This window comes from Boleophthalmus pectinirostris, unplaced genomic scaffold, assembly GCF_026225935.1.
Source record: "Boleophthalmus pectinirostris isolate CB_2022bp ecotype Guang Dong unplaced genomic scaffold, ASM2622593v1 HiC_scaffold_23, whole genome shotgun sequence".
Classification (NCBI taxonomy): Eukaryota; Metazoa; Chordata; class Actinopteri; order Gobiiformes; family Gobiidae; genus Boleophthalmus; species Boleophthalmus pectinirostris.
The window spans coordinates 12,286,457-12,304,171 of record NW_026571207.1 but is presented as its reverse complement, the minus strand read 5'-3'; the positions used below and the strand labels follow the sequence as shown (position 1 = coordinate 12,304,171).

General features: G+C 36.6%; 1 protein-coding gene across 4 annotated transcripts in view; it reads right to left on the bottom strand.

The window, feature by feature from the left end:
• The window catches only part of ldb2a (LIM domain binding 2a), a 173,036-nt gene that overhangs the window by 20,716 nt on the left and 134,605 nt on the right, over positions 1-17,715 (bottom strand). For 2 of the 4 annotated variants that reach the window (XM_020917635.2, XM_020917636.2), the window contains exons 6-7: positions 5,167-5,290; positions 594-647 (exon numbers count right to left, since the gene is read on the bottom strand). In XM_020917635.2, the coding sequence (XP_020773294.1) occupies positions 594-647; positions 5,167-5,290 (178 nt within the window). The remainder of the gene's footprint in view (positions 1-593; positions 648-5,166; positions 5,291-17,715) is intronic. The other 2 variants (XM_055159519.1, XM_055159520.1) reach the window with 1 other exon arrangement.

Sequence of the window (17,715 nt, the reverse complement as noted above, 5' to 3'; positions counted from 1 at the left end):
ACTCTGAATAGATTATCCAACTTCCTTTTAGAATTATCTGAAATTATTTCTAATTACAATTCCAATTTTCTTCACCCCACTGGAAAGCAAAAAAAATAAAAATCAAGACACAGAGGAGGGACACTTTTGTCCAGAGGGGCTCTTAACCTCCTCAAACTGCCCTGACACTGGATCTGCTGACCAGTTCAGTTAATCTGCACTGAGACCTTTAACTGAGACACAAAGGCGACTGAGAAGCAAAGTGTAAATGTTTCTGCAGCAAAACTTGAATCTCCCTAGGGATTGATAAAGTATCTCTCTCCCTCTTTCTCTCGTACTAGTAGTGCTTACAAATAGACATAGATCAATTATACACAGAAATTAACACTTAAACTACAGAATAAGGACTCAAATCAATATTATTCTGAATTCAAGACATCATTACTTTCGCATATTCCTTTTTGCAACGGTGAGCTCAAGTTGTTTCATGCACTATATGCAGAGAAAGCATTAGTACAGCCACATAACATGAAGTTGAGTATTCAAAACACATGCCAACATTCACCACATTGAGCCTAGCAACAGAGCGCGTGCAAATGTAAGAGGGAAGATACCTTTTTTGTGATTCGTGGGGAATATTTCCGTTTTGAAGTTCTGTGGGTGTCCGGCTGCAACAAGTATAGTTCGCTTAGATCTAGTATCTTCATAAACATTTTGTCATTCAGTTAAAAATAAAAAAGTTGATAAAAAACAAAAACAAAAACTGCAGTCACACATTTTAATTGATTAGTTACAGAATAAGACTGTATTGTAAGGTGGGTATTGCATTTTTGTATGGGTTACAGGCAGAGCTCTGGTTGTTACTTGTTTACTTGACGTTGCTTCTTGGAAAAAGTCAAATAATAAGCCAACATACTTTCATAAGTAATATATGGCAGAGACCACAGATAAGTAAGCATATTTTTAATGCTTTGAATGTGATTTTAAACTTGCAACACTTAAATAACTTAGAATAGAATAGGCCATATATATAGAATAGGCCTATATGTAGAATAGGTCAGACATGTCAAACTCAGGCCCAGGGGCCAAATTTGGCCCGCGATACAATTATATTTGGCCCGTGAGATCACATCAAATATGTACTAGAGCTGGCCCTGCTGGCTACAGATAGGTTATAGAGACATTATTTATTTAAAAATGTTGTTATTTTTTTTATATTATGCTTGTTCTGGATTCAATGTTTAAGCAAAACTATTATTAAACATTTATTTTAATAAGAAAAGGTTTAACATTACATATCTCGAAAGAAGAGATATAAATAGATAGAAATAAATATTTAGTTTGGCCCACGACTTAGTCCCAGTTTTTAATTTCGGCCCTCTGTGAATTTGAGTTTAACACCCCTGCTCTAAGTGGACATGAGGAATACAATATTTGGGGAAAAAAAAACCCAAAAAACATATATTTTAACACAGTGAAAAATAACAAGAAATGTTTCAACATCTATAAGCATACAAAGAGTATAGACCGCTGGGAAACTGTTCAAAGATGTTTATCCAATTAAAGACGCCAGGCACAATCCCTTAAGGGGCAATTATATCATAAACGCAGTCATTGGAATTAGAGAGATCTAAGCAGGTGTAATCGAGATCTTAATGTTTTTATGTATAAATATATGATACTGTAAATCTGCCAACAACTGCTATAAATTATTACTGCTTTAATCCCAAGAGATGGAAACTATGAAATACATTTGTTTTCAGTGCTTTCCATTTGCACCAAGGAAAATGTGTTATATAACCGCCATACAAAAAAGTAAAAAATAAAAAAATTAAAAGGTTGCATATTAACAAGATTGTAGAAATTGGTGTCATTAATTCAGAGGGTAAGTTCCAGTATAACTCGATGGGTTATTCACTATATCCATACAGAAAATGTACATATATTGGAGTTAATATTTTTTGTTAGGGGTTCACAAATTTGACGGTGTACTGTTTCCATATAGCTGTACAAAATGAGTACAGGGATGCTAATTATAAACCAGGTCAAAATGTTGAAATATGAATTAAAAGATAAATACTATCATAGTGTTTTGACCTCCTCTTTGTCTCCATATTAAACTATGTGCCGTGTAAAATGCTCTGATGCCACATGAATGCAATTTAAAAGATGATTTGTAGTATTATATTATTATTATTATATCACAATAATAAAATGAAAGACTCCTTGCTAGACTATATAATTAAAGGTGGACCATGTAACTTGTCACTTGCCTGCTGGTCTCCATGGTGACGTTAGTTATTTTGTCTAGAATGCTCCACAGAAATGCATTTAACTAATCTATCCAGCTTTTATTCCATTACTGGTTTTCCTACTGCTAGACAACATGCATTTTTTTTGTGAGCGGGGCCTCCTCTCCACAGATTTGACCTGTAACTTGTCTTGGCGCGATCAACTACCTGTCTCAGTGGAGTTACAAAAGTTTAAGTGTGCCTTTAAATTTCCAGCACAACATAACAGTAGTACTTTTAAAAAATATAATAATCTTTAAAATCCTACTATTTTTTTCATCTGTACTGAAACCTGTTCAAATGAGTATTTATTTTCAGTACTAGTTTTCAATTAATATTGGGTTTCAATACGTTTGACAACCCCAGTAATTACTAATAATAACTTATTTTTCACTTTCTCTCCTGGTTTAATTTGTGAATTTGACACGTGTGCAAAAATCTATTGTTTTCCGGCGTACACTATTGTCATTTGTGTTATCCATGTGGTTTCCTCTTGCAGTGACGCACTCCGAGTTGCTTCCATTTCCACCAAAAGGACTTATCGGAGCAGAAATACACCCGCACCTTCCTTCCTTGGCCCAATCCCAAACCGCTTCCAAGCAGGAGAAGAATCGCAGGAAAAGGGGAAAAACAAGAAACCGACAAGGAAAATCGCAATTCCAGCTAAAGCGCAAAACATCAGACTAACTGTGTCCAACTAGAGAGGAGGGACAGAGGGCATGTCTGTGACCTCTGTGTGGGGGCATGAGAAAATATCGAGATTTAGTGAATAATATTGTAGATTCTTTATTCATTTTTACATTATGTTCAAATTGGAAATATTTGGTGAGGAATTTCAGTTTGATGAATTTGTTGGTTTGTTGTTGCCAGTGCTGTACAGTTAAATGTACTCTAAGTAACATTTCTGGTGGAGTCTCCCAATTGTCTCAATGAAAATTTTATTGCCTTTGTCTGAATTTAATGTTTTAAACTGATATATTTGCATATTCCAACTAAACTGAAAAACATGCATTTTTACTGAAAGCAGGGTTGCCTCTCCAAGGATGTGTCACCAGCTTTCCCTCAAGATAGCTGACTTTAATGACATACTGTGGAACATTCCAGTCATATATTAGTCTATAGCAGGTGACAGACCCTACAGCACAAATGTTACATGGTGCACTTTTAAAATCCTGTATTTTATAAAATTTAAAATAACATTTAAAGGAAGAAGACTTACCCCGACTATACAAACTGTATCAAACTTGCAATGAATTTGAATCATACATATAAAGTACTCTAAGTTTCTAATCTATACTACTAACAATAGCTAAACGTTACACCATATGGACTCTCTTTGTTTAATACAAATCTATTTATTTATTTTTTCATACAATCGAACAAGTATTTTCTGTATTCTAGAGCTCTGGAGCGGACGGAGAGCAGGCAGCCTGATTACACTGCTTTTAATTAAACGTATACACCCAGGTCGAATCAAAGGTTTTTTGACTGCTGTTGCTTTTTAAAGACATCTCATCACGCCTGGCTAAGCATTACTGTAATTTGCAGCCACTCCGACGTGTGCAAAAGAAAAAAAAAAAAAAAAAAAAAATCATCATATTCCTTTTACGAATCCTGCCGGTGATGCCAATTTGTGGCTGCTACTGCTTTTCAGAAACCTCCCTTAAAACATCAATCGTAGAAAAAAATCGGAGCGGTTTGGGATCCGCAGCCAGGAATTCCGATTAATTTCACGTACCTGACAGGCAAAACGCATTTACGGGATTAAGACATATAATGGCAATTTGGTTACATAAATGATGCAATAAAAACAGTGAGGGGAAAGAAAATATCCCTGCTCCCGCCGAGTGACAGATGGTGCAGAATTTCAATGAATCAAAGCTGGTTTCAAAGGACGGCTTTAAAAGCACTTGACATGAAAAGTGTTGGACGATGACTTTATCCTGTTATTTGAACATTGATTTACATAACAAAAAGTATGAATGCATAATGAGGCACACTTGGGGACAATTGAAATAGACATCGCAATACAATAGTGATCAAAAAATAAACAAATAAAATCAATATCAAAAGTCAAAACGCATGTCTTATTTTTTACAGTAACTTTTTAATAGTAATTTTGTTTTCTTTTTGGAAGTTATGTGCGTTTCTATCATTATGCTACTTTCTATTTAAAGGTGCCCTATGTAACTTTTTCTAGAGGAGGGTCCGCCACCTGCTTGTCTCCATGGTGATGTAATTACTTTGCCCGAATTGTTTCCAGACTGGCTAAAACTTGCCTTTCTCCGTGGACACAAGCAGATGACACCAGTATGCCAAATTACTTGTCAGATCTATGCAGAGGTGACTCACTAATGAAAAGAATGTTTTTCAAGGTATTAAAAAAATGGTAGATTAGTTAAATGCCCTACTGTGGAACATTCCTGGCAAGGCAATAACAAGCAGGTACTAGAAAGGTTACATAGTGCACCAAACTAGTAAATGTATTTTCTTTTTCTAGAACGTAATTCTAAATGGTTTCATCGTTAAAGATTTTTGCACGTTTATGTCATGTTGATTTTAAAATAAAGCACTTTAGTCAGGGCTCAATTAATAAAGTTTGATTGATTGAATGATTGAAAATCTTCAGCACTCTTGCTCTTACTTTTCAAATTTCACGTTCTAAATTTGGATAGTGCACCCTATAGTGTGTGCAGAAACAGGTGAAACAAACTAGTTCTTTCAATATTATATATATATATTTTTTTACTTTCCAAGATTAGTTTCAATTACTTTTCTAATATTTCAAAATGTTCAGCACGTGTAATATGAAAATTCAAAATCTTTTTCTGCGATGTCAAGTTGTCTTCGCACATTTGCCTGGTTGAAAACACGTGTGTGAGCAGAGGGTAGTTACCTGGTGGAGCGACCATCCTCTGCCACTTCTGGAACAGGCATGTTTTCAGACAGTCTCTGGGGCTGAGGTTGTACGTCTTGTGCCGGGACATGAGCTCCTGCATGGGCTCCAGGATGACGCACAACTGCACACAAATAAAATATAACAACAAAACATGATGTATTAGGTTGTATTTGTATCCCAAATGTAAACCACAGTGTCATGACCTGTAAAATGTAACACAGGTATGAGAGATTGTGTGAAAGACAAACGATATTAGTTATTTTTCTGCTTATGAGTAAAACATGAACACTTATATTAACATGAAAATGTACATGTTAATCAATGGAGTACAACTACTGTATTCTATATATGAAGTGTTTTAGTTCCTTTACTTCAATGATCTACAGCTCAGAAGTGAAACAAGAATTGTGCTTTTTGAGGAGAATAGTTTTTATAACATACCCTTTAAGTCAGCTATTGTCATCTATAAAGAATGAGCAAAAGTCCAAAGCATACAGTAACAGTGACGGTTTAACATTTGACGTAGGGGCGGGTGATATGAGAGAAAAAGAATCACAATTTTTCCCGCCATATTAATCTATATCAATCAATTTTCAATTAAAACCATAGACAGCTATAAAGAGCATACCATTTTTTATTGTTGATATAACCAATAATTCTGGGGAAATCCACATTCAAAGTTTGGAATGAGTTTATAGAATATATTAAGCCTAAAAGCACACACGCATACCCACTGTCGGCAGAAACACGAGAACGCACGCACTATCACCAGAAATACGTGTGATGTCCGTGCGCTAAATGAGGTCTTACGTTTCTCTCAGAAGCGGTGAGAAAATAGACACTTACTTCACATAACTTGGATTATAATGATAAAAAGCACAAAAGGACAGAAAGAGGAGAAAAGGCGGGGATCAGAGAGAGGGAAGGGGAGCGGGGGCAGATGTACAAACGGAGGCAGAGGCACAGGATGTTTAAATTGCGTAGATTTAACTTCAAATTTCTGAAACACAAGGACATGTGAGGAGATGCATACACAGAGCCAGACTTTGACTCAGATCTTTCTCCTAAACAAGTGAGCGGTGACTCCTCTTCAATAGGGGTGTGCAAAAAATATCAAAATATCAATATATCGTATCGTTTAATGTGATGATACATATTGATATAGTGGGCTGCTGTATCAATATATTGCCAAGAGTATTTTTTGGTATATTTTACTCAATAATTTGTTAGTTTTGTTGCTTGTTTAGAGGAAACTTGTTTATGCGACACATTTCAGATATTCACTGTTTTGATGAGTAAGGTGTGTCTCATGTTTCATCGAATAGAGCTGGGTATCATTAAGAATTTGCCGATACGACACATCCCTCGAACTATAGGCCACAATACGATACATATCTCGATACAGTGCACTTTCGATTCAATACGATATATTTTAAATTGATTCGATTCAGTAAAAAATAATAGCTAAAACATGTCTGTGATACTAAAATTCTTTGTTAAACCAAAGTTAATATGAAACACAAACAGTTACTGTAAATCATCAAAACTGTGAATATGTCAATTAAATGAGTTTCCTTCCTCTGAACAAGCAACAAAACTGTAGAGCTGTAACAAAATAATTTCGTAAAATATACAAGAAAATACTCTTGGTGATATATCGATACGGAAGCCCATGATATCGATAGTGTATCATCACATTAAAAGATGACGAAACGATAGATATTTCAATATTTTTGTACACCCCTAGTATCGAATTGAAAGTGCACTGTATCGAGATATGTATTGTATCATGGCCTATGTATCGAAGTATATAGTATCGGCAACTTCTTAATGATACCCAGCCCCACTCTTCAGTACCACTTATTGCTACATGATCGGCTGTAGACTTGTCGATTAAAATGTGCTTGTCTTATTATCACAATCGACCAAAGTTTATATGATCTTTTGACTTTTGGCACAGATTTGACGTGTTTCGCACAAGGACATTATGTATTGTTAGTTGTGGGAATTGAACCACCAATCTTTGTGTTGTCAACCATAAAGAATGAACAAAAACCCAAAGTACAGAGCAACTGAAGTTAAATTTGACACTGCCCAATTCTCACTCCTTCTCTTATCAACGTAAAACAAAACATTGTCTATTAAAACAAGGCTGATTTTGCTTCTCCAATAATTACCTCCAGACAGACAGTGAGTGATTAACAGTGAGGTAAAGCCACTTGTTTCTCTCACACTGTTAATATAGAGCCTCTAAAAGCTGAGTTATGACCCAGGGGACGAGTACACAGATAAAACAGAAGAGACGGACAGCGGGATACAATCTTCTGTTATGTGTCTTTGTTTGAACGGTTCACACCATGTAAATCATATGTGGGTTTATAGTATGAAAGGGTTCCAGCATTCAAAGAGCAGGCGTAGAGTGAGCAGCTAGCAGCATCTATGCATTGGTTTCAGAATGATGAGCAATTGGGACCGCTGCCATAGCAATTAACAATTTCAAACAAAATATGATATCTTATAAATGGGAAAAGTTCACACATTGTTGCATATAACAAGATGCTGAAAGTGAGAATTTCAATGACTACTTAATATTACTTCATGATTAAAGGTGCAGTATGTAACTTTTCTGGTGGTGGACTGTCACCTGCTTGTCTCCATGGAGATGGAACTTTCAACTGTATGGCATTAAACTTATATTTCACCACCGCCAGACCAAGATATAGGACAGCTTAAGAGGGGACCCACACTCAGAGTAAGCATGTATGTTTTATAGGGATGTAACAATAACTGAAATCTCGTGATACCGTATTGCCAAAAGTCTCAGAATAGTATCGTGGGCTGTCATAATATATGGAATTACAAGTTCCTTTGCTTAAATGCATGGTTTTACAGTAGGAACAGCTTATGAACATTAAAAACTACATATCCCATGATTCACTTCAGTGCAGACAACATGCAGAAATATGTTTTTTACTTGAATTCTTGGGATTATGAGGGAAATAATCATCAATATCTGGTCAAGGTATTTTAAAACCAAAAGTGTCCTATCTATCTCTGCCCTCAAATCAATATCGCAATAAATATTGTACCGTGAGATGCATATGGTGATAATATCGTACAGAGAGATTTGGATATCGTTACACCCCTAATGCTTTATGAGGCTATATTTAAAACACCTAATTGAAAAAAACAAAACAGATGTTTAATACTGCAACATTCCAAGCAAAGCAATAACAGCAACTCCCTCTGGAAAAGTCACATAATGTACCTTTAACAAATGTATTACTGTAAATATAAAATGGTAATAGAATAAACCAAATTCAGCATCATGAGAAAAGTAAAAACATACTAGGTTTTGGTCTCAATGTTGGTCTATTTGATAGCGTTAGTCAGTTAATTAACATACATGTGTACACATTTGGCATGATTTTGCAATTATAATAACATTTTAGATATAGAAATTATGTAAGAAAGTATGGATGCTACAGAATTTCCCAAACTCTTCAAAGTATTGATTAATTTTCTGTACTAGATTGATTCTCTGAACAACTTGGAACAATATTTTACCATTTCTCAATAAGTCAGAAATATAAAAACACTGGACAAAGAAAACTTAAATGACTGAAACAGAATCTGGTAACAATCTGTGTGCATTCAAATTTCTGTTGTAGTCATTGACATTAACAAGCAACCAAAGCTGCCAATGTCTTGCTATAAACGTGGCCAATATCTTTACAGTACAACTTCGTCCCCTGCATTTTTTATGGCTAGACAAACTCCGATCTTTTTTTCCCACACTTTCCACCATCTCCAGGTCTGGTTTGGTCTGTGTTTTGGGCCAGTAAATCCTTAGAGAGGTGCGGGGAGAGGAACCGGGGGTCGGCCTGTCATTTTCAATCCATCAGACTCAGCCTACACAACCACAAACATCTGGAGAACATTACCACCAGGTTCCTAGCCTTGTTCTACTAAAGCAGCCGTCTAAAAACACCATTTAGGTGCTGGGACGCCGGGATTGGATACAGATGTGATTGGCGTTTTCATGGTCCAATCACGAGGAGGCACTAGGATCAAACGCCAGACCGGCTGAGCTTTCTTATCCCTAAATGGATCCTTCTGTCTTCTCAAAGGTCATTATAGTGTCCTCGTGGATTTATATGCAATGATAAAAGTGGCATCAGCTTAGAAAATAAAAGAAACTTAGAAAAACAAAATAACTGCCTATTTACTCACTGGTACATTAATTTTAATGTGTTTTTGTTGTTGGAAAATAAAAAGTATAAACTATTTACATCTTTTTTCACTTTTGAACACATTTTGAATTTATTAGACTCCAGACTTAATACTGATACTTTGGAGCTGATGCCATTAACATTCCCTGGGGGTGTGATACTAACAGGCAGCACTGCTCTGTCTGAACCTCTACTACTCCTGTTAGACTCTAATCCCGCCTTAAATTTTACAAACTGACTAAAAAAGCCTGACGTAGTTTGAACTATAACAGGAGAGCTGATTTGTGCTAAAGTCTCCCAGAAATAGAATAGTTTGGGAGACCAGTGTCGAGGACTGGGTCCATTGGTGAAAGACGCTCTCTGCCTTATGTTTCAACAGAGGCACAGGAAGATAATGAGTAAGTAAGTAAAATATAGAATTACAATCACAAAGTAGCGAGCATTAGCCAACAATTAGTCACTCTCATCTTTTTAAATAAATCGATTCAATACGGCTCAAGAAAAAAATAATGGCTATATCAAGCCTGTGATACAAAAAAGTCTTTGTTAAACCACTTCTTGCAGAAAGTTAATATGAAACATGACAATTTTAATCAAAAACGGTGAAAATGTCAAATGTGTCGCATGAATGAGTTTCCTTTATCTAAACAAGCAACAAAACTGTAGAGCTGTAACAAAATAATTGAGTAAAATATACCAAAAAATACTCTCGTAATATATCGATACAGCAGCCGATGATACTGATACTGTATCATCACATTAAATGACACAATATATTGATTTTTTTTTTTTTTTTTTTTTTTTTGCACACCCCTAATCGCAAACCAGCGTATTGATCACAGGCTCCTGGAAATGTGTTGTTTAAAACCATTTTGTTTTTTGTCTTGAGTTTTCAGACAATCTTTCAGTTTCTCCTTCAGTTAACATGTGCCAAATTACTTTACCATGTGCCCTAATTTTCTTCAAATTTCTGCCATAAACTAAAGGTGCACGTTGCAACTTTTGCGGTTGGGGTTTTTATTGCTTTACCTGCAATGTTCTACAGTATTGCATTTAACTGATCTCTCTTGCATTTATTCAATTATAGATGTTTTTAGTGCTTAAAAATACCTTGACATTCTAACTCGGAGTGGAGCCGCCTCACCACAGATCTGACTTGTATCCTGACCTGGTAGCAACAGTATTTTTTATCACATGGGCCAATAGACTTTTTCCATTTGTTCAAGTTCTTTTCCAAATCCTACCATAACTTGATTTAGTTATTTAGGCAAAAACGCTAGCAAAGTTTTTGTTTATGTCAGAAAGCAAGATTGTCTGACAGTCTTAGAAACTTCAGCCGTTTTATCTCCAGCTGAATATAAAAATGTTGAGCTTTTGTAGCGATGCATCTTCCAAAAGTCATTAAGGTGTCTGTAAAGAAATCGCCCACAGCGCTTGTTTCCTCGCATGCCTTCTATTTGAGACATTCAGACAGAGAGAAGTTTCACTCCACCGCGCATATACACACACACACACACGCACACATATACACACACGCACGCACACACACATAAAAACATATAATCACAGCTGAGGCAGACAGTTCTATAGCTGCCCTCTATATAGTCTGTGTTTTTGTTTGTACGTTTAGAATGAAAATAGTTATTATTTTTTTCTGGGTAGTGCTTATAATGTGCATCTTTCATATACAAATATAACATTGCGTACCAGGAATTAAAACCACTGCCTGTATCTTAGTGTCTTGTTTCTCAGTAAAGTAAAAATCTTAGACTAGAGTTGCTGCTCCTGCTCATCAAGAGGGGGCAGTTTATTTATGGGCACCTCAGAAAAAATGTCAATTAAAAGGCACTATACCTCATTTTTACTGTCTTCATTTTAAGCGGAGTGCAATGGTCCAAAGTTATTCCTCAGTGACCTTATGCATTCTGAGCATCCTATTTATTAAGGGTAAGGTACACTTTATTGTCCCCATAGGGAAATTTGTCCTCTGCATTCACCGCAATGCGTTTATAAGTGGTTTTCAGAACTCTCAGAGACCAGTGCAGACTTTTGCCGTGACAGTAAAGGTAACAACAACTTGCATGCTAATGTACTTCCTAATTATCAGACAATAAAATTCTTTCTAATTACATGTAGACAGCACAAAGCGGACACATTTTGACCTCAAGATCTGTACTGGGCCAAGACAAGTACAGTAATATTTGATTCTAATTCTTCTCGCACAAATTGTAAGAAGATGTGATCAAAATAAATATTTCTTTTAATGCAATCTTCTATACAGTGGCTAGGGGTGTGCAAAAACATTGAAATATTGATATATCGTATCATTTAATGTGATGATACAGTATCAGTATCATGGGCTTTTTGGTGAATTTGACTCAATTATTTTCTTACAGCACTACAGTTTTGTTGCTTGTTTAGTGGAAGGAAACTAATTTATGCAACACATTTGACATTTTCACTGTTTTGATGAGTAAAATGGGGTGTTTCATATGAACTTTGCGCAAGAAGTGGTTTAACAGAGACTTTTAGTATCAGCCAAGATTAAGCCTTTATTTTTTATTGAACCGTATCAAATCGATTTGAAATATACTGTACTGAATCGAAAGCTCACTGTATCGAGATATGTATATTATCGTGGCCTATGTATCGAGGTATGTATCGTATCGACAACTTCCTAAAGATACTCAGCCCTAACAGAGGCTATCAAACTTTTCACAAATTTTTTCCCAAATATGACAAAAAATGCTTTCTGTACCACCTGATCTAAGCCATGTCTATAACAAAACTTCATCAGGTCTAAACAGGGGTCTAAAATCACCTTTTCTTTACTAACGATACATGTATAGCAAAAACTCTTGTATATACTGTATAGAGCCCAGTCAAACTCTCCAATGATGCCGTGCAGTGGCGCAGGAGCAGCATTTTGATGAGGACATTCTCAGCTGTAGGGCATCAGGTTTACCCAAGGTCACATGTCATCCTGCCAGAGAACAGTGAGTGATGACCAGCTTTTGTCATCCAAGAACCACAGTCGATGTGCCCTTGAGCAAGTCTCTAAACCCACGCATATCATCCCTGCTACACTTTAGACAGATTTTTAAATAATAATATTTATGATCAGGTGCATGCTTTTAACAGATTCCAATTTTGAAAAGTAAAAGTATTTAAAGAAGGGGGTATTACACTTATTAATTGCTCTCAAGTTATCTATTTAGATAGCATGTTACCATTTCTTGTTTTGAAAATGCCATACTAGCCAAAAACAATGTATTAAAGAGTTCCAGTTTAGTTTTTTACACTCTAAGTTACCCCTACTTTTGCTCCCCGTGCTAAGTCACTCCCCCTTCAGAGTGCTATCACAACACAATCATAATGCAACTATTGAACATCACATCAGGTTAGTCAGGTTATAGTTTATTTTATATCCTGTGTTTGGATATTGATGAAAAAATGCTGTGTAGAAGCATAGGTTACATAGGCTTGTGGTCAGAGTCTTGTACAAGAACATGGGCTTGTACTGCTAACTGTCAGGAGGGTTTGAATACTGCTCGAGAGATCACTAGATTACTCAAATATGCATGGAGGACATATAAAACTGCATGTTTGTGATGAGGGAATGTTATAACATGGTAGAAAGCTCTGAAAAGTCAATTTTGTATAACACTCCCTTGAAACTGAAAACAGATGAAGCAATTTCAAATAACCAATCAACATCACAGTTATGGTCAAATAGAAAAAACAGATGATAAAAAGGCTTGTCACTTTATATTTTTAATAAATTTGTATATGTAAAAAATCTAGTGGTGCCTAAGTCCCATTTGGACATATTTAGACATATTTTATGGGGCAACAGTGGCTCAGTCGGTATAGCGTTTTTTCACTTATCTGAAGGTTAGTGGTTTGAATCCCACTCTCCACAGATGAATGTTGCCGTCATGTTCTTGGGCAACATTTAAAGGGACAGTCGGGAATTTTGGACATAGGACCTCATTTCCTTGTTAGCCAGAGTGTTGGAGACATGTGGAGACACTTTTAAAATATTCCATCCAGTCCGTGCATTTGCAGAGGTCGCTGGTGCTAGGCTAGTGCATGTCAATGGCCATAGTTAGTCTGGCACTAAAAACAGTTTTACCCACTCCACAAAGCACCCGAAGCAAATCAATTATTACGCCAGACTGTCGATGTGAATGTCTGTGTTGATAGAATAATATTTGAAATAAAACTAACCTTGCGTCACATGAATTGTCACATGTTGAGGGACTATTTTCTCGGAATTTTACTTTGCCGGTAAAATATATGCTAGTTGATATCAATCCGCCACTTCTAAAATTATTCCACTGACACAGACATTCACATCGACAGTCTGGCATTATAATCGTTTTGCTTCGGGTGCTTTGTGAAGTGGGTAAAACTGTTTTTAGTGGCAGGATAACTATGGCCATTGACATGCACTAGCCTAGTACCAGCGACCTCTACAAATACAAGGACTGGATGGAATAGTTTTTTAAATGTCTCCACACGTCTCCAACACTCTGGCTCACTAGGAAATGAGGCCCTATGTCCAAAATTCTGGACTGTTCCTTTAACCTCCCTGGCCCCCAGTGTCTGCGTACACTGGTGTATGAATGGGTGAGTGATTCCTTTATGTAAAGAGCTTTGAGTGCCTTGAAGGTGACTTAATTGTATTGTGAATTAATTGCATTGTATATGTGAATTTATTGTATTTCAAGCTCCCCATTACAGTCCATTTTCCAATAATGTGACTTAACCACAGCATCAGACCTTATATTTTATCTTAATATTTTGGATTCTTGAGTGGGCACGGCATGCTACTTTCTTTTTTAACCTCTACCACTGCTTTGCACTTTACAACCCTATCACCATTATAATGCGAGTTTGGATACCAGTGTTTTCGTGGTTCAGACGGCTAACAACCCAGCAGCGCTAATCCCATGTACTCGTGTGATCACCCCCTCCCCTCCTCCCCTCCGCCCCGTAATACCAGCCAACCAGCTCTGGCTCCCTGCCCCAAAACAACTGCTATTTCTAGGGATGAATACAAGGAAGCTTCCCTCCCCAAAGCATGGAACGGCTTAAATACTCAACATAGAGAAAAATACTGTTTGCAAAGCCCATTGTAACCTTATGATCAGGAGTTTTTGTATAGTGATGGTGCAGAAGAAGTTGTGGGAAAAATAACTGTATTATTGGTGAGGAAAAGGGTGTATTTTTGCCTTGACAGCCCGTGATAACGGACAAGGAAAATATGATTTGTATTCAGAAGTATTTTTGTGGAATAACAGACGAGAGAGGAGGATATAAAAGGACAAAAACATATCAACCTATCCTAGCTGTTCAATGTTTGGCAAGGGAACTAAAGCCAGATGTAAGAAGTGCTAGTGATGCTTCATTGGTTTGTTAAATAAAGTAAGTGAAATAATGGTTTTCAGAAAAGGCAAAAAATGTGATGATGATTTTGAAGTGAAGCAGAACCTTACTGTATATTTGAATGTGTAGGATTAAAGAACAATGCTGAGTTTAGTTTAATATTGTAAATGGTGGCATGCAGGACGCTCTGCACTTTGAATTTTAGTTTCAGAGATAAATATATTAATATTTTTTGCCCTCATTTGGGTTAACCACCATTCAGAACTACCTTATCCATTATTTAGTTAATTAATCTTAGAGCTGGGATAGTCAGATTTAAAAATTTGATACAGTTCAATAAAAAATAAAGGATAAATCATGGCTGTGATACTAAACGTCTTTGTTAAACCACTTCTTGTGCAAAGTTAATATGACAAATGCTCATTTTAATCCCAAAAACATTGAATATGCCAAATGTGTCGCATAAACGAGTTTCCTTCCTTTGAGCAAGCAGCAAAACTGTAGTGTTGTAACAAAATAATTTAGTAAAAAATATACCAAAAAATACTCCTGGTGATACATCGCATTAAACAATACAATATATCGATATTTTGATATTTCTGTACACGCCTAGTCCTGATGGTACTTGGAAAACCAAATATTAAGTTAGGTGGTACTTGGTGTGAAGAGTTTGAGAACCACTGTTGTAACGAATTGATGGCTGGATATAAAGATGAAGCCTTTGCCCATGTAAATAAAGGTGCACTATGTAACTTTTCCGGTGCAGAGTCTGCCACACAGCATACTTGTCTCCATGTTTATGTTTTTTCTTTGGAATGTTGCACAGTATGGCATTACACTTGACTTCAACAACAGGTTTATCATTACTTAAAATATAAAAAGCTGGAACATTTCAGGCAAAGCAATAACATCTCCATGGAGACAAGCAGGTGGTTTGATACTTGAAACTGCGTCACCCCTCCTACAGTCTACGGTTGATGGCTTATATCTTTACAACACATTTCACAACAAACAATAATTTATGCATTTCATTAATATTATTTTAGCTGTGGCTGATAAAATGTCTTTATGGTCTAAAATTATTACAAATACAACCATTGTGTACAAACATGGTCGAATATCTAGTCCTGCGCCTTCCTCCACAAAGCATTGACCATCGGAACAGCCCCAATAATACGACGCAATCACAATCTTCGGCGTGTAATTACAAATACTTGAATTATGTGCTTTATCGTCGTCCAACAACACTTTCTTTCACAAAAAAATCATTGTTAGTGGAAAACAAAACCAGGCAGCCCCCCCTTCCCCGTCTTCTCCCCTCTCCTGTCCCCTCTCTCTTATTATAAGCAGTGGAGGTTCGCGCGCCGTTTCACAATTATGAGTCTCTGCAGGGAGCTTTCATTAATGTTATGCTAATTTTCTGTATCCAATTAATTCCAGCGCTTGTGCCGTCTCTTCCTCTCGCGTTCTCTCTCCCCCCGTTTGGAAATCAGAGCCGTCAGTCAAGTGTGGCGCCGCAAAATACAAACCCACTAAAATAATGTGAGCACGAGCTGGAAATATCACATGTATGGTATAGAAGAAATAATGTTTTGATTTATAAAAAAAAACAAACATACATTTTATATAATTGAGAAAAGACAAATTGGATATTCAAGTAATTGAGGAAAGGCTGCTCCATAAATTATCTTTTCCTATCTCCAGCACCCTCTTCTACTACAATGCACTAATGTGTTTTAAAATGCTTAAAAAACATAATTTGCCAAAAGTCAAATTAACGCATTGGATTTATATAGCGTCCGTCAAGACACCAAAAAAACACTTTGCTATTCACTATTCACTCCACACTGTAGCTCTGTAGGCCTGTCAATACATATATCAATACATTTGTGTGCAATATTTATCAGTTATACAATTTCTTTGCAAAAGTGGTTTATGTAAGAAAAATAAAATTTGAGTTGTAGAGGGTAGAATAAGCTAGCCAGGCTGGTGCCACCTAGTGCCTCTGCTCAATTTCATTTCTCTCCAGCGACTAGGTCAGGAATGGTTTGCAAGGAACCCCAGAACTTTGGAAAGATGTATCCGAAGCCAGACGTTCTGTATTGGCAACAATTCCCGAGATTGAGCATTTAAAGTCGGAACAAAGAGAATGTTTGGTGAATTTTATCAAGGGGAAAGACGTTATTGCCCTTCTTCCTACGGGATTTGGGAAAAGCTTAATATACCAGTTAGCCCCGTTAGCGGTGCATTACATACGTCACGAACAAGTAGCAGCGATTGGTTAAATAAAAAAAGGACCCACCCACTGTCGAGCAAACGAATCCTAATTTGTGAGGTCAGACGGTTTCCACGAAGTAAAACTGGCTGATGAATCAGGCTAAGAATAAGCAACTTCCATGGCTAATTATTGGTTAATTCTGGTGTTTATTTGCTTTGCTTATTTACTTTTTAATGGTACAGTATATTTAAAAAACAGTATATTGGAATTATTTAGCTTTATTGTTATTGTGTCAATGGCAAAAAGTTGTTTCAATATTATCGTTTATCACAATATTTCTGCAGCGATATATTGTGCTTCAAAATTTGTTATCGGGACCCCTTCACTCACTTCTACGCACAATGACCACTGCACCTGGTATTCCCAGCAGTCCCCCACACAAGCACTAACCAGGCCCGATCCTGCTTAGCTTTAGAGATCAGACGAGTTCAGGCATTTGCGAGGAGGTTTAGTCTGTGTACTCTGTGTTTTCCCACAACTTAATCCTTCCTTCTAGTACAGAGCATTTATCTTAGAGGAAGCTTCATAATTGCCACACTCCTAATTAGTCATTTAAGAACACTTCACTCTAGTGCCAGCAGAGGGCAGCACTATCTTACCCATACACTGAAGTGGACTAAATGAGTATGACGTCACTACAGCGCT